The sequence below is a fragment of the Chrysemys picta genome, chromosome 2 (assembly GCF_011386835.1).
Source record: "Chrysemys picta bellii isolate R12L10 chromosome 2, ASM1138683v2, whole genome shotgun sequence".
NCBI classification, from domain to species: Eukaryota; Metazoa; Chordata; order Testudines; family Emydidae; genus Chrysemys; species Chrysemys picta.
This window is the reverse complement of record NC_088792.1, coordinates 151,178,946-151,201,010: the sequence shown is the minus strand read 5'-3', so window position 1 is coordinate 151,201,010 and position 22,065 is coordinate 151,178,946. Positions and strand designations below refer to the sequence as shown.

At 50.2% G+C, this 22,065-nt stretch overlaps 1 protein-coding gene across 7 annotated transcripts in view; it reads left to right on the top strand.

Annotated features, from left to right (window-relative positions):
* The window catches only part of SLC4A5 (solute carrier family 4 member 5), a 133,578-nt gene that overhangs the window by 73,716 nt on the left and 37,797 nt on the right, over positions 1-22,065 (top strand). For all 7 annotated transcript variants that reach the window (XM_065584400.1, XM_065584401.1, XM_065584399.1 and 4 more), the window contains 7 exons: positions 1,745-1,902; positions 9,171-9,258; positions 9,937-10,091; positions 12,666-12,827; positions 14,072-14,246; positions 15,026-15,159; positions 16,250-16,521. In XM_065584400.1, the coding sequence (XP_065440472.1) occupies positions 1,745-1,902; positions 9,171-9,258; positions 9,937-10,091; positions 12,666-12,827; positions 14,072-14,246; positions 15,026-15,159; positions 16,250-16,521 (1,144 nt within the window). The remainder of the gene's footprint in view (positions 1-1,744; positions 1,903-9,170; positions 9,259-9,936; positions 10,092-12,665; positions 12,828-14,071; positions 14,247-15,025; positions 15,160-16,249; positions 16,522-22,065) is intronic.

Genomic DNA, 22,065 nt, shown 5'->3' with positions numbered 1-22,065 from the left:
GATTAGATGATCACGGCAGTCCCTTCTAGCCATGCAATCTATGTGCGATGGAGCTGGAAGAGAGGGTCTCGCAGAGCTGGGTCGCAACCTTTGTGGTTTAGTCTGATTGAAATGGGTGTAGAGACTTGCTGTGGTGAACAGAAGCTTTTACACTTGCTCAGTAATGCATCCAGAGTGCTTCAGGATTGCAGCCTGGATACCAGAATCGCGCCCTTTCCAGGGTGCTGAGTGGAACTTAGATAAATTAATGGAAGCAGAGTGTGTGTGGACTGTTTAGGAAAAGAATTTACCTTGGGAAATATTCCTTAGGGCTCTCCACTGTCAGAATTTACCAGTGGGTGCTCTTAGTTTAGAGCTGCAGTAATGAAAGCAAATTCCCTGATAAGAAAATCCAAACATTACAATCAAACGTTGGTGCATCGAGGGTTAACACTAAGATATGCAAACCATTTCGTTCCAAAGAATGTTGGTTTTTAATCAGCCTATTAGACCCACTACAAAGGGACTTTTAAAGTTTTTCATGAAGCTTAGTGGTCACCGTTAACTCCTGCTTTTGCTTATTCCAAGCTGTATCGGAGGAGTGGTTTTATTATTGTTTTTTTTTTTTTTTTTTTTCGTTTGGATTTAAAAGATTAGAATGGGGGGAGCTTGCCGCCCAGCTCACATGCTTCTCCTCATGCTGGCATATAGATTATAATAACATCCTGCCTGGGTTCGTATTGAACCCTTTTATGCTAATAATGAAAGGGCTGCAGGGGACAAGAGACCCAAGGATCAATCTATGAAATGAGGCCACCGCCTACAATTATTTGCTCCCTTTCCAAAGAAGAGATCTGAGGGAATGAACTACAAAATGGAAGCTCAAGCTACTTATTACGATGAATCCTCCTTCCTTATTACACGTGGGGAGCCAGCGGGGGCTGCTGGAAGGGAAAGAGGCTCCAAGACATGCTCTTTCGTCATACTTGAGTGTGGGTTTTTTGTGGGTCCAATTTGGAATGTGGTATGTTTTGTCATGTGTTTATTTAGGCCCTTATTCAGGACAGCACTTAAGCATGTGCTGAACTTGCTTCAATGCGCTCAAGTCCAATTTGAAGCATCTCAGATTTAAGCACTTAAAGTTTAGCGCATGCTTATGGGCTGTTCCCAGCGAGGATGGACTTCAATGTTGCCCACTCTGACCATTTTATCATGAGTGTGTTTCTCGAAGCCCCAGCTCCTGGAGTCATGGGGATGCGTGAGAATCTCCGCTTTCAGTGAGAGTCGGCACCACCGAAGGTATGTCTCCACTGCAGTCCAGTGGTGTTTTGGGCACATGTAGATCAAAGCTAGCTGGGGCATGCCTACCTGAGCTGCAATCAATCAATCCTGATTGCAGTGGAGACATACCTTGTCATGGTGCTGCATGGGATGTGAAACTTGCCAAGGAGGATTAAGTTACAGAAAACTAAGGCCACTTTACTCCTGATTGAGAAGCATCCACACCGAGGTGGATTTAAAATGCTTTAACTCATGTGCATTGACTTCACACTTTTGATTTGCCTTAACTTAGTAACTCGTACCCAAGTGCTACTATATGCTTAGAGGAAAGGAGAAACTCCAATTTCACAGCAGGAGCTCAGCAATTTTTAGCATCCTAAATGTCAAGCAGAAATAGGTTGTCATGGTGTTATTAAAAAAAAAACAAAAAAAAAACGTAAAGGAAGATCTGACCCATCATTGAACTTTCTTTTTCCCCCAACAGCTAAAAAATAAATTCATAAAGAAGATCCCCAAAGACGCGGAAGCCTCCAATGTCCTGGTGGGAGAGGTGGACTTCCTGGAGAAGCCATTCGTGGCATTCGTGAGGCTTATACAGTCCACCATGCTGGGCGGGGTGACGGAAGTTCCCGTCCCCACTAGGTGCGCAGCTGTTTAAACAAACAAAATGTGCTTTTGCAAGAACTGAAGAAAGGTATTGGTGGTTCAGAACTGGGGCTTCAGCTGTAAACTCTCATGTAAACCTGATGCGGTATAGCACACCTTACCTTCCAGATTAGGTGGGACAATAGTTTCTTCCCCTGTCTCTGGACGGCTACAGATTCCTAAGGAGTCTAATTAGAGCTGTGTGAATAACAGACTTTTGGATTCGCTGGCCATTTTGAAAAATCAAAGTTAAAAAAAAATCATTGCGGGTCAACCCAAAATGAACCATGTTTAAAAAGATTTCGGCAAACCAGAAAGTAAAAAGTAAAATAAAATAGTTTTGGGCCAAACATAATGTTTCATTTGACCTGAAACAAAACATTTTATTTTGATTGCTAGTGTTTTTCAAACCATTTCAACGTTTGAAATAAAATTGGAGGAAATTTCAAAGCAAACAGTCATTTCAAATGGAGAGAAGAATTTTCAGTATTTTGCTGGGTTGTTTACAAATTTTGGAGGGACGGGGGTCCCCCAAACAAACAATTCAACAAAACTGACATGAATTTGCAAAATGTTTCAGTGTCGCCAAATCTGCATTTTTTTCGACAAAGAAAAGTTTCAGCCAAAAAACTTTGCCCACCTCTAGCAGTATAGCATGTTACCTTCCATGTTAGCTGGGACAACATTTTCTTCCCTTGTCTCAGAAGGCTATGGATTCCTAAGGTCTAATGCACTGTTCAAATGGCTCATGTAACTTTCACTAATGATAGTGGGGCAGTCAGGTCCTACATGAACTGGAGAGAGACTAGAGCTTTTATTAACCTATATTTTCTTGCAGCATTTGGTGGATAATTTGGGAATCAGGACTCCTGGGTTCAGTTCCCAGCTCTGCCACTAAATGGTATATGAATCCCCTTTCCTGCTCTGTGCCTTAGTTTCTCCATGTTTAGAATGGGTATAATGATACTGACCTTAAGTGTTTTGATATTTACAAATGAAAAGGGCACAGTGGATGAAAGGGGTCTGCGCAAAGCATATGCACCACTTAAATGCTGCTTATACTCTTTAACTAGTGGGCTGCAGATTTCTGGGTCTGCTTTGCTCAGGGGCATAGAATATTCTGCAGAGCCCTTGGTCCACCCCTGCTCAGCTCCATACGTCAGTGCCCAGAAAGATGGAGATGCACGTCTCTGAACTCTAAGCTCTGATGTTGGCTCTTGCTCAGAGGAAGGTTAATGTGGCACATAGCCTTGTGCTGGCCCACAGAACAGGGGTGAATTTCACTCGCTACTAATATTCCAAACTGTGCTTCGCTTCAGATTGTCAAGGCAACTGGTTATGTAGCTTGTTTATTCGCAAAATAACTTCTTCCAATTATCTAATTGTTGGTTCTGATGATCAACATGGATTTGCAATTAGGCATCCTCAGTGGAGAGGAACTCAGGAAGCACATCTGCCAGTATTGCATCAGATATATTATAGGGCAAGGGTGGGCAAACTATGGCCTGGGGGTCACATCCAGCCCTTCAGATGTTTTAATCCAGCCGTCGAACTCCAGCTGGGGAGCGAGGTCCGGGACTTGCCCCGCTCCAGCCGGGGAGCGGGGCTGGGGGCTTGCCCTGCTCCATGCATGCCAGGTCTCTGCGCTGGAAGCAGCAGCATGTCCCCTCTCCGCCTCCTATGCGTGGGGGCAGCCAGGGGGCTCCACACACGGCCCCTGCAGCTCCCATTGGCTGGCAACTGTGGCCAATGGGAGCTGCAGGGGTTGCACCTATGGATGGGGAAGACACAGAGCCTCCTGGCTCCGTCTCTGCCTAGGAGCCGGAGGGGGAACATGCTGCTGCTTCTGGGAGCTGCTTGAGGTAAATGCCCCCCCCAGAACCTGCACCCCTGCCCCGCTCCTTTGCCCCTGCCCCAGCCCTGATCCCCCTCCCACCCTCCGAACCCCTCAGTCACAGCCCAGAGCACCCTTCTGCACCTTCAACCCCTCATTCCGAGCCCCACTCCAGAACCCACACCCCCAGCCGAAGCCCTCACCCCGTCCCGCACCCCAACCCCCAATTTTGTGAGCATTCATAGCCCGCCATACAATTTCCATACCCAGATGTGGCCCTCGGGCCAAAAAATTTGCCCACCCCTGTTATAGGGAGTTTAAATGCCTCTTTGGAAAAGTAACATTTGACACTTGGGTTCTGGAGGAACCCACATAAAATCACATGCTTATATTAGTATGTTTGATATAATATTTAGTATTTTTGTAGATATTATTCTAAATATTTAAGTACTTTAATCAGTTTCTTTTTAAATTTTAACCCAGGGGTCTGTTTGGTGGAGCCAGAGTGAATCATAGAATATCAGGGTTGGAAGGGACCTCAGGAGGTCATCTAGTCCAACCCCCTGCTCAAAGCAGGACCAACCCCAACTAAATCCCTAAATTGCCCCCTCAAGGATTGAACTCATAACCCTGGGTTTAGCAGGCCAATGCTCAAACCATTGAGCTATCCCTCTCCTCCCCAACATTGCCCACTGGTTAGGCACTAGCTTAGGACTTGAGTGACCTGGATTCAATTCCCTGCTCTATCCACTATTTCCTGTGTGACTTTCGGCACATCACTTGACTTACCCATCTGTAAAGTGGGGATAATAACACTTCCCTCCCTCTCAGTGGTGTTGTGAGGATAAATCAGTTAAAGGTTGTGAGGCTCAGAGATTAGAGTAATGGGGGGCCAGATAAGGACCTAAGATAATAACTGTAGCACAAGATCTGGTCTCCTGATGGTATTTTCACCATTCAGGAACTGACAGACCATCAGAAGAGCAGATCACATTTTGGGGATCCAAAAGTGCCTCCTTGAGACTTTTAAAAAATATTTCCAAAAGCCACGAATGAAACCAAGGCAAATATTTAGCCCCATGGGCATCCCTGCCAGGAACTCGTAGACATCAATAGGATCTGGCTTGCGTTGCCAGGACTTGCCGGGGCTGCATACAGCAGTAATAGTGGAATGCTTTGGGGTGAGATTCTCAAAAACTCTCCACGGTGGCCTAACTCTGCTCCCATTAAAGTCAGTGGGAGCTTTAACGTTGTTGTCAGTGGGAGCAAAGTTGGGCCAGCTCTGAGAGCTTTTGGAAAGCTCCCCTTTTGCATAGTGATCAGAAACGCTGAGTTGTTCCCATTCAGATAGCCTGCGTATTCGTCTCCAACTGCCTTGTGTCCATAGGTGCTGGAACTGGGGGAGCCGAAGGTGCTACAGCACCCCCTGGCTTGAAGTGGTTTCCATCATATCCAGGGTTTACTGTTGGTTTCAATTGTTCTCAACACCCCCACTATACAAATTGTTCCAGCACCCCTGCTTGAGTCTGCAAAATGGTTCTGGGATTCTCACGAGAACAGGATTTCTGGTACTTGTGGGTATTCAAGGTTTCCTATATGTCAGGTCACACATCCCAGTGACCAGCCACTATTTGGAGGGGAGGGGATCCTTGTGTAGTTGTAACCACAACCCTGGTTACATTATCTGTGGGATTGAACCTGGGCCCTCTGGGCCTACAAGCCTCTCTTGCTTGTAATAAAGGGCCAGATCCATTAACTCAAAGTCAGTAGCAGGCTCATTACGTGTTCTGTGCTTTCTAGCCATTAGAAGGGGACAAAGAGCCATGCTGCATTAGTGTGGGTTGACACACAAACTAAAGCGCCCATTGAACTCGATGGAGAGAAGAGAAGAGTTAGGGCGGAATTGATAGCAGCCTTCAACTAGCTGAAGGGGGGTTCCAAAGAGGATGGAGCTCGGCTGTTCTCAGTGGTACCAGATGACAGAACAAGGAGTAACGGTCTCAAGTTGCAGTGGGGGAGGTTTAGGTTGGATATTAGGAAAAACTAGGGTTACCATATTTCAACAATCAAAAAAGAGGACGGGAGGAGCCCCGCCCTAGCCCCACCCCTGTCCTAGCCCCGCCCCCATCCTGTCCTAGCCCCGCCCCTGCCCCTTCCACTCCCTCCCACTTCCTGCCCCCTCAGAACCCCCAACCCTCCCCCCCACTCCTTGTCCCCTGACTGCCCCCCAGGACTCCACCCCCTCCCTAAGCCTCCCTGCCTCTTGTCCCCCTAACTGCCCCCTCCTGAGACCTTCCCCACATCCTAACTGGCCCCCTAGGACCCTACCCCCTACCTGTCCCCTGACTGCCCCAACCCTTATCCACACCCCCACCCCCTGACAGCCCCCCCCCAGAACTCCTGACCCATCTAAACCCCTCTGCTCCCTGTCCCCTGACTGCCCCCTCCTGGGACCCCTGCTCCTAACTGCCCTCCAGAACCCCACCCCCTACCTAAGCCTCCCTGTTCCTTATCCCCTAACTGCCCCTTCCTAAGACCCCCCCAACTGCCCCCCAGGACCCTACCTCCTACCTGTACCCTGACTGCCCAAAACCTTATCCACCCTCCCCCAGAAAGCCCGCCCCAAACTCCCGACCCCCCCCCCCCGCTCCTTGTCCCCTGACTGCCCCCTCCTGGGACCCCTGCTCCTAACTGCCCTCCAGAACCCCACCCCCTACCTAAGCCTCCCTGTTTCTTGTCCCCTAACTGCCCCCTCCTGAGACCCCCCCCCATCTGTACCCTGACTGCCCAAAACCTTACACCCCCAACCCCCAGACAGCCCCCCCAGAACTCCCAAACACCCCCCCCGCTCCTTGTCCCCTAACTGCCCCCTCCTGAGACCCCCCCCACTTGTACCCTGACTGCCCAAAACCTTACACCCCCAACCCCCAGACAGCCCCCCCCAAACTCCCTGACCCATCCAACCCTCCCCCCTGCTCCCTGTCTCTTGACTACCCCCCCCCCAGAACCTCCCTGCCGCTTCTCTGGCCCCCGGCCCCTTTACTGTGCTGCAGAGCAGCGCACTCGACAGCGGGGGAGGGCAGCAGGTTCGGAGCTCCAGACGAACAGCCGGCGATCTGTGAATGCAGGGAGGGAGGGGGAGGGAGAGGAGGGGAGTGGTTTCAAGTTTCAGGAGAGAGGAGGGTAGGGTTACCATATTTTGTGCCTCCAAATGGAGGACACTCCACGGGGCCCCCGGCCCTGCCCCCAGCCCCGCCCCCGGCCCCGCCCCAACTCCGCCCCCTCCCCAAAGTCTCCGCCCCCTCCCCTGCTTCCCGCGAACATTTAATTCGCGGGAAGCCTGAAGCAGGTAAGGGGGAGTGTGGGGGGAGGAGGCGCGGCCCAGGCTGGCCCCCCGCGGCTCCAGCCTGGGTCGGCTCGGGCCCTGGGGTGCCGGCCCCGGCCGACCACCCCCGGCCCGCCCAGCACTGCCGGCCCCCGGCGGCCCGGCGCACCCCCCCCTATCCCCGACCGGCTCCGCGGCCCCGCGCACCCCCCCGCTACCCCGGACCGGCCCGCGGCCCCGCGCACCCCCCTGCTACCCCGGACCGGCTCCCCGCCCGGCCCCACGGCCCAGCGCACCCCCCCCCCGCTACCGCGGCCCGGCTCCCCGCCCGGCCCCGCGCCCCCGGCTCCCCGCCCGGCCCCGCGGCCCGGCGCACCCCCCCCCGCTACCCCGGACCGGCCCGCGGCCCAGCGCACCCCCCGCTACCCCGGACCGGCGCACCGCCCGGCTCCCGGCCCGGCCCCGCGCCCCCGGCTCCCGGCCCGCCCCCGGCTCCCCGCCCGGCCCCGCGGCCCGGCGCACCCCCCCCGCTGGCCCCGGCCCGGCGCACCTCCCCGCTGGCCCCGGCCCGGCTCCCTGCCCGGCCCCGCGGCCCAGCGCACCCCCCCCCCCGGCTCCCGGCCCGGCCCCCGCGCCCCCGGCTCCCGGCCCGGCCCCGCGCCCCCGGCTCCCCGCCCGGCCCCCGCGCCCCCGGCTCCCCGCCCGGCCCCGCGCCCCCGGCTCCCCGCCCGGCCCCGCGCCCCCGGCTCCCCGCCCGGCCCCGCGGCCCGGCTCCCCGCCCGGCCCCGCGGCCCGGCGCACCCCCCCCCCGCTACCCCCGCTACCGCGGCCCGGCGCACCGCCCGGCTCCCGGCCCGGCCCCGCGCCCCCGGCTCCCGGCCCGGCCCCGCGCTCCCGGCCCCGCGCCCCCGGCTCCCCGCCCGGCCCCGCGCCCCCGGCTCCCCGCCCGGCCCCGCGGCCCGGCTCCCCGCCCGGCCCCGCAGCCCAGCGCACCCCCCCCGCTGGCCCCGGCCCGGCTCCCCGCCCGGCCCCGCAGCCCGGCGCACCCCCCCCCGCTACCCCGGACCGGCCCGCGGCCCGGCGCACCCTCCCGCTACCGCGGCCCGGCGCACCGCCCGGCTCCCGGCACCGCGCCCCCGGCTCCCCGCCCGGCCCCGCACCCGGCCCGGCACCATGCCCCCGGCCCCGCGACCCCGGCACCGCACCGCACCGGCCCCGGCCAAAGAGGCCCCGGCCAAGCCCTCCATCCCTCCCTCCCGATTTTCCCGGACATGCCCGGCTTTTGGGGATTTCCCCCCGGACGGGGATTTGAACCCCCAAAAGCCGGACATGTCCGGGGAAAATCCGGACGTATGGTAACCCTAGAGGAGGGGGGAAGTGCAGGAAGGGCTCTGGCTCTGGCTGTCGGAGCCCGGGCTGGTTTGTAAGCCGCGCGCACGCTCTGCATGGGGGGAGGGGAGGAGGGGAAGTCCGGACATTGACAAATTCCCCCCGGACGCTATTTTTAACCCGAAAAAGCCGGACATGTCCGGGGGAATCCGGACGAATGGTAACCCTAGAAAAACCATTTCACTAGGAGGGTGGTGAAACACTGGAATGGGTTACCTAGGGAGATGGTGGAATCCCCTTCCTTAGAGGTTTTTAAGGCCTGGCTTGACAAAGCCCTGGCTGGGATGATTTAGTTGGTGTTGGTCCTGCTTTGAGCAGCGGGTTGGACTAGATGACCTCCTGAGGTCTCTTCCAACCCTGATATTCTATGAGAGACTCCCCTGGGGTTGCAGTGGGAGCTGGATTAGGCTGTATCTGAGAGAACCAACTGGTAAAAATCAAAGGGCCTAATCCTGTATTTCTTGAGCAGCTAAACTTAGTGTTTAGACAACTGCTTACATAGGAGTTCAGGACTGGAAGGGACATCCTGGGCCATTGAGACCAGTCCCCTGCTATTGCAGGTAACCTTGTCATATAACCCTGCTCGTAACTTTATCAAGCTCCATCTTGAAACTAGTTAGATTGTTTAGACCAGATCCTGCATACTGGCAAGAGTTGTAATTTAAACCACAGACTGCAAAGATGGCCATTAGCTCATGAGTTCTGTTCTTTTACCAGGTTCCTTTTTATTCTCCTGGGTCCTTCAGGAAAGGCAAAATCCTACAATGAAATCGGCCGAGCTATCGCCACCCTCATGGTAGATGACGTAAGTAAATCTTATGATATGGCAGAGCCGTGCTCCTGTTACATTCCCTTCACGTGCACTACATCCAGGCGATCCGTACATTTATGGGATTTCCCAAAGATGAAATGAGACGTCCCATCAGAGCTCCAGGACCAGAATGAAAATCATAAGACCAGTTTGGCAGGTGCTGTAAAAATCCGTGCAATTCCATGGAAGTCAATGGAGCTACATCAGCTGAGGGATCTGCCCATAGGAATAAAGTTAAAATATTGTAGTGTGTGTGTGTGCGCGCCCATCCACTGCTGTCCTCCCCTGGATAGAATCCGTTCAGCTATGTGTCATAGGTTCCATATTGCCAACACTTAGCGACGATTCTTCTTTCGTTCAGATGACAAGGAACTGGGCTTTTGGAGCAGGAGGGTCTGAGTCGAGTCCCAGCGAATGTGTGATATTCCAGCATGCAACAGACTGACACCCATGAAGTCCTAGCTAGCCAGGGATTCATTCAGATATTGTTCACTAGCACAAATGTTCATGCTAGCAATGAGGGAGCCACAATCCGTGGTCCAAAATCTTTGTGATCTAGAAAGCATGTTAGATGAAGCCTGACCCTTCTTCTAGCAGAATTGGTTCTTCCATCTCTCCTACTGCCTAGCTAACAGTTTACCTAAACCGTTTGTCTTCTCTGTGTATTTCTAGCTTTTCAGTGATGTGGCCTACAAAGCCAGGGACCGAGATGACCTGATTGCAGGAATAGATGAGTTTCTGGATGAAGTCATTGTCCTCCCGCCAGGGGAGTGGGATCCAAACATTAGAATAGAGCCACCCAAAAAAGTACCTTCCGCTGAGAAGAGGTAGGTGGTATTAATTGCAGTGCAGTTCATAGTGCACTGGACTGGGACTCAGGAGACCTGAGTTCTATTCCTGGCTCTGCTACTGGGTAAACTTAGGCAACTCCCTGTGCCTCAATTTCCCCATCTATAAAACAGCGATAATGTTAATGACCTCCCTTTGTAAAGCACTTTGAAATCTATGGATTAAAAAGCACTATAAAAGAGCTAAGTATTATTATTAGCAGCATAATGAGCTTGATTCTGTTCATAGTTACAGTGGTGTAAATCGGGTCAATAGACTTACACTGGTGTAAAACCAGCACGACCAGTTGAGCAGCATCAGACTCGATTAGCTGGAGCCACGCTGAATTTTGGGTAACAAATCCAATGAAATGGATGAAATATGGCAATTTATTAGCAGAATTTGTATTAGCCTGGCCAATTCTAACCTAGCATTTCAGCTTCCATGGTTAGGAACTCAGAATTATCCCTTTATAGACAAATGTAAACGTAGCTAATATGAGGAATCTTTAAGGAATCTGCCTTGTATAATATTTTGTGTCTCAATGCAAAATTACTTAAGTGCCATCTCTTCTTTCAAGCCTAGATACAAGCATTGCACTCAGATGCTAAGTAATCTGTGAGCATGTAACCCTCTAAGCTGAGGTGTACGGATTATGCAGGGGTCCGTCCGTCTCTTGTGCCAGGGCCGGAACGCTCTGGAACAGCATTCCGGCACTTTTGCTACATGGAGGACCTCATTTTGCGAAGATAAATACACTAAAGATTGTGAGGTGCTCCCTTACTGTGGCATAAGATAGAAAGCTTCCATAGCACTTTTAAGACTTGCCAAACTCAAGCGTTTTTATTCACCTTCCAGGTTTTGAGCCTTTTAGGGTGGCATCTGCACAGTGAGCAGCAGCCCATGGCAGCAAGCCTCAGAGCCCGCATCTACAGATCCAGGCTGGCGCTAGAGTGCTAAAAATAGCCACGAAGACATTTGGGCTCGGGCTGGAGATCAGGCTCCGAAGACTACAGAGGAGGCATAGCTCTTTTTAGGACCTTAGCAGGAGCCCCATGAGTTTGTAGAGCCTGACTCTGAGACTCGCTGCTCCGGAGCGCTGCTCACTCTGTAGACACACCCTTAGAGGTCACATTTTCAAGTTTTTCTCTGCAACCGGTTTCTCTGGAAACTTACTTTTTAATGTAAAAGCTAGCTCATCCCCTGCCTCAAGCAGCTGACGCATTAATGAAAAAAACACCAAATTTCGCAACTTGTAGGACAATCACAGGCAGTGAAGAGCTGCTTTTTGGAGCAAGAGAAATGCTAGATCCAAATGACATCTTACCGAAATAGATCCCACTTCTGGCTACAGTACGCTCAGTTTTTCATGATGTATTAATCCAATAACTAAAGGTCGATTATCTCGCAGTGTGTGCACATGAGCTAAACTGGAGTATGTGCGAGTTTTTCTCTTCCTATTGGTAGGAAAAACTCCAGGAACAGGGAAGATGGGTGGAGAGTGGAACTAATTTCCCAGCTACATCTCCTGGGTGACCCCCTGGTGGCCAGGTTTTTCAGAAGAGCAGTGTGTCGGGTGGTGGTGAAGAGAACGCTGGGGGCTGGGTTAGATCTCTGTCCCTCATGGAAAGCTTTGTTTTCTCAAGGAAATCCAAATGTGGGCTTTGTGATTCTGCAATATGCACCATTCCTCACCTCTTGTGCTGGCCGTTGATGCAATGTGGCTGGCAGCGGTACAAGGGCTGCTTGTGGGTCAGTGGAAGCAATTTCTATACATATCATCTATAATCTTCTAAGGTGACTGTGAGGCTTGTGGAGGTTCTGTGTAAATCGATAAATAACAATAGGGTAATGATCTATACCGTTAAAAGAAATAACAGGCACGTGGTAGCTGGTATAAAACTCAAGGCTCCTACACAACCCTTGGCTTTTGTGTAGACTAGAGTAGGTTGTGCAAGAATCTGTCTGCCTCATCCGCAATCACAGAGTCAAGTCATTCTGTACTTCACTCTGCAATAAACAGGCAGAGCCCTCCAGTCTGGCCCAGTGTCCAGAGCACTGGACTGGGGCTTAGGAGGCCTGGGAGCTATTCCTGGCTCTGCCACTGGTGTGTTGGGTGACCTTGGCCAAATTGATGTGCCTCAGTTTCCCCATCTATAAAATAGAGATGATCCAGTGAAGTGCTTTGTGATTAGATAAAACATGCTCTAGGAGAGCTAGGTGTTTTTACTTACTATTGGAAGACCTAGATTATCCTAAAGGCAAATCCAACCAAAAATCAAAATGCTGCCCCAGACACAACTGTGCTAAAGGGAGGCCCTGTGTGTACAGCCGGGCTCTTGGGAGTCAAGACTCCTGGAAGTCCTGATTCTCCGTGTGACCTTGGAGAAGTTGCTTCACCTCCATGTAACTCGATTATCCCGTCTACAAAGGGGAATTAAGAATGACCAACACCTCAGGGGTGCAGGGAGGCTAAACTCCCACTGGTTGCAAAGTGCTTTGAGTCCTTCCTGGGGTGAGGGGAGATGCTGCTGAAGCGCTGTCGTTCCAATCATGCCCCGAACATCTCTCAGGAAATCAGTGTTCTCACTGAACGAAGCAGGGCAGATGAACGGCACCGCGGGAGGAGCGGCAGGAGGGGGCGGCGGCGGAGGTGGAGGGGGCGGCAGTGGCAGTGACGACGGAGAAATGCCAGCTGTGCATGAAGTTGGGGAAGAGCTTGTCTGGACGGGCAGGTAAGCAAAGCCTCAGCCCCTGAAACATTGTGCAGTGCACTGGTGAGAGTGCCGCATGGTGCCAGCCTGGGTCCTGTGCTTTGGGGCAATATGCTGTCAGCCCTCTCCTACAACCTCCTCCACCTTCTGGCCTGGCATCTTCCCTTCCCCTTCAAAGATAAATGAAATTCCCCTCCCCACCCCAGATACAAGCACCTCTGCCCCTCTCCCTGCACACTCCCCAACGCCCCCAATGGTGATAATGGTCCTAGTCCTCGCCTCCCAAACTGCCCTCCCCCCAAGTGTCCATGAGGCCTCAGTCATGCTTTGTTTTACACAGATCCTTACAAAGGTGAAGGCCAGCACGATGGGTATTGGTGCAAAAGTGCTTTTGAGGGTGCACAATGGGGAGTTGCCCACCCAAGGGCTCACATGTGTGCACAATTGCTTATGCTTGCAGCTGAATGCCAAGAAGCAAAATTTGCTTGACCTAGTCTCCTAGCTAAACACTTCCAGGAAAAGTAGGAGCAAGTGTCAGGCTAGATTCCGCCTTGGGGTCGGCATGTGCCACAGAAACATCCGTGCCTTAGAACACAATCCCTGATGCGTACGGATTACCTGGGCCTCATTGGTTGCTTGTGCCCTCCTCATCCGTTCGTTGCATTCACCTGTTCTCTCATACTTAAGGTATGTCTATACTGCAATCACCGGGTGTGTTTGCAGCTTTTGTAGCCGTACCTGAGCGAGCTTTAATCAAGCTAGCACAGCAACTGGACCAAGAGAGCTGGAGCAACACCAGCTCCAGTACCCAGTACTCCAAGCCCGCCTGGAACTGTGGGTACTTACTTGTGAGGCTAATCCACTAAAGCTTGATTAAAGCCAGCCTCGGGTAGGTCTGCATAAACTGCAGTCACCCCCTGCTATCACAGGGTAAAACACACCCTCGTGAACTCTTCGGGACAGGGCCGCATCCTTGTTATGCATTTATACCTAGGGTGACCAGACAGCAAGTGTGAAAAATCAGGACAGCAGGTTGGGGGGTAATAGGATCCTATATAAGAAAAAGACCCAAAAATCGCAACTGTCCCTATAAAATCGGGACATCTGGTCACCCTATTTATACAATACCTAGTGCAGCGCGGTCCCGAGCCATGACTGGGGCTCCCAGGCTTTACGACAATGCAAATAATAATCCTAAATGGCCTAGTTCCACTCAGAGCTCATGGGATTGCCACATCTGGGACCCTTCTGCGTGTCTCCCCCAGGTTTTGCGGCGGCCTGTATTTGGATATCAAGAGGAAGCTGCCCTGGTTCCCCAGTGATTTCTATGAAGGCTTTCATATCCAGTCTATCTCCGCCATCCTCTTCATTTACCTGGGCTGCATCACAAATGCCATAACATTTGGGGGGCTGCTTGGTGATGCTACAGACAACTACCAGGTAAACCAAAGAGCTGCCCGGGGAGCTCTCCTCCTCCTCCTCCAAAGGATTATTAGAGCTGGACCCCAGCCAGAAAGTTTGAACGCAGATGCCCCGATGTTTGCAGGGTGGCTTTTGTTGGCACGTACCTTAGCTGTGCTGCATGGTGAGACGTTGCAGCTCCTGCCCCTTGCTACACATGTGGCAGGTAGCAGGATTCACAGCAGATGGCTATAACCCCTATGCAGCAGGCCATGTTCCTTTGGCGCTGCAGCCAGTTCTCCTCCCTAATGTGGTAGGTAAATACCCCTGCCCTGTGGCTGGGAGAGATTTCCACTCCACTGCGGTCCGTGATGTGAAAAGCCATTCCTAGCTAAGACATGGACATAATTGTCACTCAGCCTGAGGGGGAGACTTGAGGGATTGCAGACTCCAAACCGCCACTTCCGAGTCCCACAGATACCTCACAGTGCGACGAATCTGTAATGAAATCATTGCTTCTGCCAGCGTTTGCCCTGCCTGTGTGTCGCACAGCACCTGTGCTAAGTGGGGTAATTCACCAACACCCATTTGGCTTAGTATCAGCCCCAAAGCACTGACCCGTGTCTTGAGGAACGAAGTGGGGATTCTTGTGCTGCCTGATTCCAGTGAGACACAGGCCGGGAAGAACGTGCAGGAGAACTGGCGCGAGTGTGTTCTGCAGCCACGCTCTGTGATTAGACCTCCCCTCAGCACGACTCCTCTGGTGCAACCCAGGGCACGTGTCTGACTGTCTCCTCACATTGTTTCTCTTCCCAAAGGGGGTCATGGAGAGCTTCCTCGGCACAGCGATGGCGGGCTCCCTGTTCTGCTTCTTTGCCGGCCAGCCGCTCATTATCCTCAGTAGCACAGGGCCCATCCTCATCTTCGAAAAGCTACTCTTCGACTTCAGCAAGTAGGTGGAACTCGCTCAGAATAGCGGCCCTCACAGCGGTAACACCAAAGGGGGCAGAGGCACAAGAGCAGGGCAGGTTCAGTCACTGTTGAGGCCTACATAGCGTCCCCCTAGCCATGTCATTATGGTGGTGGGCAGCATTCCAGGTGGGTCTACCATAGAGAAGAGGCCTAGAGAGCCTTCTCCACAGCTCTGCAGGTCTCCCAGTGAGAACAGGAGCTTGAAGCAGGTGCTCAGGAGACAGAGGGAGCTCCGCCGTCTTCTCCCTGGCTTCTCCACAGTTCTCTCTACTCCTTGGCGGCTGCTGGGAGAGCTCCCCCAGCGAGTTTGCTTACTGGGCAGGGCATCAGCAATCGATCCAGGAGACTTAACAGGGTGCCCAGCGCTCCCCGGCCCAGTCTTGGCAGTCTCAGCCCGGTGGCCAAAGGCTGGATGGGCCATGGAGACTGAGTCACCTCTGACCCTTGTCAGTGGCAGCCGCTGCGCTGGTTAGGGGCACGTTGGCAGGGCAGAGTAAGGAAACTCGTGCCAGACCTGTCCTGTGAATGACTCCCTTGATCTCCTCTTGGAGCAGAGACCCTGTCTGGCGTTCTCTGCTTGGTGTCCCCTACTGGGGTTCTTCTGTTGCTTCTTTGATTCCAGCCCCATCCCTGTGCCTCTTATTTGTACCTCACAGAGCTAGAGAGGAAGGATGAGCCAGTGATTAGGGCACTAGACTGGGACTTTGGAGGCCTAGGTTCAATTCCCTGTTCTGCCACAGACTTCTTGTGTGACCTTGGGCAAGTCACGTAGTCTCTGTGCTTCAGTTCCCCCTCTGAGTTGGGGATACCAGCACTACCCTATTTCACAGGGGTGTTTCAAGGATAGATGAGGATGGAAATGGAGGCCATATAAGTACACAGACTCTGGTTTCTTTTCCCAAGAAGGTGGCCATTATCATTGGTGTGAAAGGACCCCTGTGGGGGGCGGGCTCTTCCTTTCACTGGAGATCAGATACGGTGACACTTTCCATGAGCCCTCAGTTCCCGTATCTCTCTTTCCTGAGCAGAGCTGTTGTTTTGTTCTGACCTTCTGTTGTGCACAATTCCAGAGGCAACAGCATAGACTACATGGAGTTCCGTCTGTGGATCGGCTTACACTCTGCCCTACAGTGCCTTATCCTGGTGGCTACAGACGCCAGCTTCATTATAAAGTACATCACACGCTTCACTGAGGAGGGGTTCTCCACCCTCATCAGCTTTATATTCATCTATGATGCTATCAAGAAGATGATCGGCGCCTTTAAGTATTACCCTATCAATGCAGACTTCAAACCAGACTACGTGACCATGTACAAATGCGAGTGCATTGCTCCTGACCCAGGTGAGTCCAAGTCCTATTCCCTGTTGGGAATTTTACTGTGAAATTGCCGATTTGCTTGAACCACGCAGCTGTCATGCTGAGGTCCAGTTCTTGAGAGAGAGTGCTGCACAGCTTCCTGATTGGTCCTTGCAAATTGCGACCTGGTGGAGGGGCGGGTAGCCTTTGCTGCATGAGCTTCATTTGGTGATTTACTCCAGCAGTTTGTTTTAAATGGAAGCAGTGCTGCCTAGTTGTTAAACACTGGACTGGAACTTAAGAGACCTAGATTTTCTTCCCAGCTCTGTCACTGGCCTGCTGGGTGAACTTGGACAAGTCTCTATGCCTCAGTTTCCCCATCTGTAAAAATGGGGGAAATGATACTGACCTGCTTTGTAAAGTGCTTTTGAGATCTCCTGACAATAAGATTATTAAATCTTGGTCAGCTGCACTTTCAAAGGACATTCCTGGATAGAGTTTCACCCCTCCTCCCCACAATAGAGCGGTTAGGATGGCAGTGCCCGTTCACCTATGGTCACAGTATCTCTGGGTGGATTACAGTGTCATCCCACAAAGTATGGTCTCTGTCCAACGGGGATTTGGGGAGTGATCTCCCCACCAGCAATATATTCTCTACTCTGGTTCCCTAGAGCAGTGCTCCCAAAAGGGAGCAAAAAAAAAAAAAATCTCCTTGGCAGACCAGCCCATCCCCGGTCACAGAGGTCGTGTAGCAAAATACCTCCTCTATAGATGGCCAGACCTAAACCCATAGGAATTAGGGATGGAGAAGACTTGTTAGATCCAACTTCCAGCCAATGCTGGATTGTTCCCAAGAGTATATTCTTGAAAGGCTTTATCATCTCCAGTTTTAAGTGTGCTAAGTGACAGGACTTCCAGTGGGACATTCACGAGGTTTCCACAACCCTTTTGACTGGTTCACCCCTTGGGTCTTTTCTAGAAATGCGTCTGTCTTGGAGTTGGGGGTGGGGTTTTTTGTTCTGATTTTTAACAGCTTCGTCCAGTATTGTGCTGATTTCTACCACCGCAAAGATACAAAGGGATAGGGCAATTAAAGCAAAACAACATTGGGTGAGAGGAAACCAAACTTTTTCCAGAGCCAAGATGTACCCATTCTCTGCCAATGGCTGTATTGAAGAAGGCTGTAATTCAGGCTCATTTCTATCACACCAAAACCAACCCAAACAGCTTTTTATTTTCATTTCAATATTCATATTTGCTCTTGGAAGTTAATTTCCAAATTCTCCAGAATTCAGATTACACTACTCAGAAGCGCAAAAGTACTACTAGCACTCAGAAGAGAACAGAGTCATTTATTGTAATGTTATCAGGAAACGTTTTCCCTCAAAATTGCTGATTTATTTAAGGGGAGAAAAACGCTCTGGGAGATTTTAAAATAACTATGGAAGGAGAAGGTAGAAAGGTACGACAACACACACTCTGGAAATAGAAATGTAGAAATAAGCACTGGCATGCCAAATAACCTCCATAGACATCTATCTGATTGCACTTCATTACATGTTTAGCTGCTTATCTGATATGCTAGAAGTAACATCCATCACATTTTTTGGTTTCTTTTCTTGACTCATGGTTATCAACAATTGGCATTTGTGCTACTGAACAACCACAACACTGTGTACAGTGTCACCTCCAGCTCAGAGACCATGCTGATGAGCACAGTTACGGATACCTAGACTGAGCATATTGCATCATCTCATTGTGACACAGTGGGTATGTCTACACAGCAGCCTGGGTGTGATTTGCAGCTCCAGTAGGTGTACTTCTGGACTAGCTGTACTCTAGCTAGGTCTGCGAAGCTTCTGGGTCCAATACACATTGGTGCAGCCGCATCACTATTTTTTAGCAAGCTTTTTATGTCACATGTTGACGTATCATCCTAACAGGAGGACACTGGGTTGTGATGCTGTACCATGATGTCACGATTTCACTTGTGAAACCATTGACTGTGCCACCAGCCTCATGTCTTTTCTTTTTCTTCTTACGAAGAGTGTCACATTATAACAACCTTGCAGCCGTTCATCTCTAAACTAAGGGCTTGACCCTGCAAGGGCTGAGCACTTGGGCCTTATCCAGTGAAAGTCTTAAGATGCGCTTAAAGTTAAGCACACAAGTAGCCTGACTGAAGTTGATGAAACTATGCAGCTGTTTAAAGTTAAGCACCTGTTTAGGTGTTCTGCTGAATTCAGCTAGAATGCTTGGTAGAGGCTTAAATCGATATAGGACTCTCCACTCACATTCCCCATATCTGGAGATTCTTAGGGACTATATTTGTTTCCTCTGAAGCTGAGCAGGCAGAAACACGCTACTGACTGCTGCAAGTTTTTCCAGGGTTGTTTTGGTCTGGAAGCATCTCTAAGTTTTTTTTTTTTTTTCACCAACAGTTCATTCAGGGCTAATCTACACTACCACACTCCATCGGCCCAGCTGCACTGCTGGAGTGCATCTGGCAAAGATGCACCGTAGCAACAGGAGAGCACTTTCCTGTCAACGACATTACTCCACCTCAACGAGAAGGGGAAGCTATATCAGCAGGAGAGCGTCTCCCGCTGATCTAGCGCAGTGTGCACATCACTTTAAGTCGAGTTACGTCGCTCAGAGGGGTGGCTTTTTCACATGCCTGAGTGACGTCACTTACATCGACTTAAGCGGTAGTGAAGATAAGCCCTCAGCAAAGACCAGAAAAAGTGAATGGACTCTTGGAATTCTTCAGTGGTGTCATTATTGTGTTTTCTCATGTTGGCAGCACCCTGCTCTGCATTGCAGTGTCTGTTTCGCTTCTTGTGCTCATCCTGCCAAAGTTGCCTTGTTGGAACTTCAGTTTGCACCTTTGAGCTGACTGAGGAAAAAAGTAATATGCCATCTCGAAATCTATCTGCACTGAAGTGCATCACTGAGCATTTGTGCACAGTTTGGTTTGTTTGGTCCTTTGCCATCTTTATTCTTGTAAAATCATAGAAACTAGTGACTGACGGGGCTACCTTTCCATATCCTCAGCCAGTGCTGGCTTGTTTCCTACAGTGTGTTCTAAAATGTCTTGGCCAAAGTTGGTAAACTGGTCTGATCCGAATATTAAATCTGCTGCGCAGTAAATGCTGCCACTGAAGCTTTTAGCTGGCTTTGCTCGTGTTAAATATTGGTTTGTTGAAGCTTTTTCCTACATCAGTAGCAAGTAACCTTTCAGAAAGACCTGCTGTCAGCATAAGCATTCTTCCCCTTTTTTGTAGGAACATAGGAATGCCCACATACCAGACAGAACAATTGTCCATCGACCCAGGTCTCTAGCCTCCTATCTCTAGCATCCTTTATTAGATGCTTCAGAGGAAATTGAAAAATTCCTGTTCCGACACACAATTGCATTCAGTCCAAGTTCTGCAGAAACCTGCTGGATTGTTTCCTTGCCAGGCGGTAATCAGTGGTGTTCTGTTCTCACTTGATTCACGTGTATCCTTTTTGCAGTGGTATAATGCAGCAGTGTGCTTTGAAGTACCAGCATGCCATTGGAGCATTGGTGTTGGAGCTTGGGGTAGTGGTTAGAGCAGGGAACTCGGAGCTAGGACTTTTGGGTACTATTCTTAGCTCTCCCACGGAAGCGCTGTGTGTGTGCATGGGCCCATTGCTCAGTTTACCTAATGAAACATTGACACTTCAAGGGTAATATACTTGGTGCATGAGCATCACTGGAGTTAGGTTTCTCCATGATATACATGATGTATCAGATAGAGTCAAGGCAGCTGATGAGAGAGGGCAAGGGACATTTCTGCAGTATATATTAAAGGTCGAATAGAGCTGTAATACAGTGGCAGGTTCCAGGAAGGCGCACAGGCATGCAGGGATCTGCAGGTGCGTTAAGATGCAGAGCTGTTTCCGACACCTCATACGGGGTCAGATGGGATCCTGTTAGTTCCCACTTACAGTATTAGAGGGGCAAAAAGAACTAGGGCCTGAGACAGTGTGTGGTCCTCTAGGGTAAAAACTATAGGAATAACCTTACAGAAAGCTTAAGAGATTTATGTTTGGTTGTTATAAGATAACAGTAAAGACAGACTCCAGGAAGGGGAGGAGCTAAGTTTGGATCAGATCTGGGGTGTGCATGTCCCGTTTGCAGCAGAGTGGGGACTTCGCCTGCTTCTTTGAGTCCTACGGGCAATTTCCTTTTGTTGCCTTGCTGACACGTACCTTCACATTCTCTAAATGTGGACAGAAAACAGCAGCTCTTTTCTTTTTGAAAAACAAAATATTTTCTGACTTGGAATTTACAGTTTAATATGATTGGAAACCTGTTCCTGTTAACGTGCAATTGGTGAGGTCACCTCAGTGATATGTACAGTGCCATCCTGAAAGATGCGTGTCAAAATATTGCCGGCTGCTGTCTGCCAGGAATTCTCCGGCAGAACACGGAGTACGTGACACAACCATATGGAATGCAGACGGAGAGACAGAGGAAGCTAGAGAAGGAAACCAGCCCCCTTACAAGTCTATGTCCTTTCGTTGATTTAGAAATAATAGACTACCTGGTTTGGGCTACTGGCTCCTATTGCTGAGCTATAGTTCTCTGAGAAACATATATATATATATATGACTATATGTATTTTTACTGCCCATTCCAAGTCCTGCTAGCTACTACAGTTAGTGCAACCACTAGCTCACATACCATCTCCAATTTCTTCCCTTCACAATCATCCATCCGGGCAGTTTGAGAAATTTCTATTTGAACTTTTGTCTAATGGAAAAACTGGATTTTTGACCCAAAAATGAACATTTTACCAGAATGGGTCTGTGTTTCTTGAAAAATTTCAGTTTCTCATTGGAAAACTAAAGTCTTGATAAACAAAAAAAATTTAGTTTTCAGTTGCCAAAAACGGGGGAAATCAGTGGGTTTTTTTTATGAAGAGTCAGAATTTTCTGCAGGAAAACCCCTTCATTTTCCAGCCAGCTCTCTCATGCAGATCTCAGTGAATTCCCTCCCTGTTTGGAGAAACTGCCAAATATTTTAAGGCAAAAGGTTTGGATTTTGTTTGAAAGAACCACAACTAATATGAATAGAAAGATTTTCAGGACACTTACATTTCGAGGAAAACAGGAGAAATTTGCGTTGATTTCACGCGCGCGCACACACACACACACACTTTTTAAATATCATCATCCTACACTTTTAGAAACTCAAATATAACATCATCATCCTAGTGCAAATGAGCCAGAAAGTGAAACTGAACATACATACACTGAAACTGAGCAGTCTACTTTCAGTCTAAACTGAGCTGAATCCATGCAAATAAAATTTATGAATAATGAAAAGTAAATTAATTTTTTATATTCCAGTTTTAATCAGAAGAGATTTTTAAAAAAATATATTAATTTAATCTTGAAAGTGCCTCTTAAATTTCAGTCTGCATAAACGGTTAGATTATTTAGCCTTTTTTGCCGTGAAAATTGAGTTTTTCCTGAGATTGAAAAATCGGCTGTTTTCGCAAAAATGTTGCCTATTTGTTTGGCAGGAAAATCAAGCCTCTTAAACTGGCTTAGAAATTC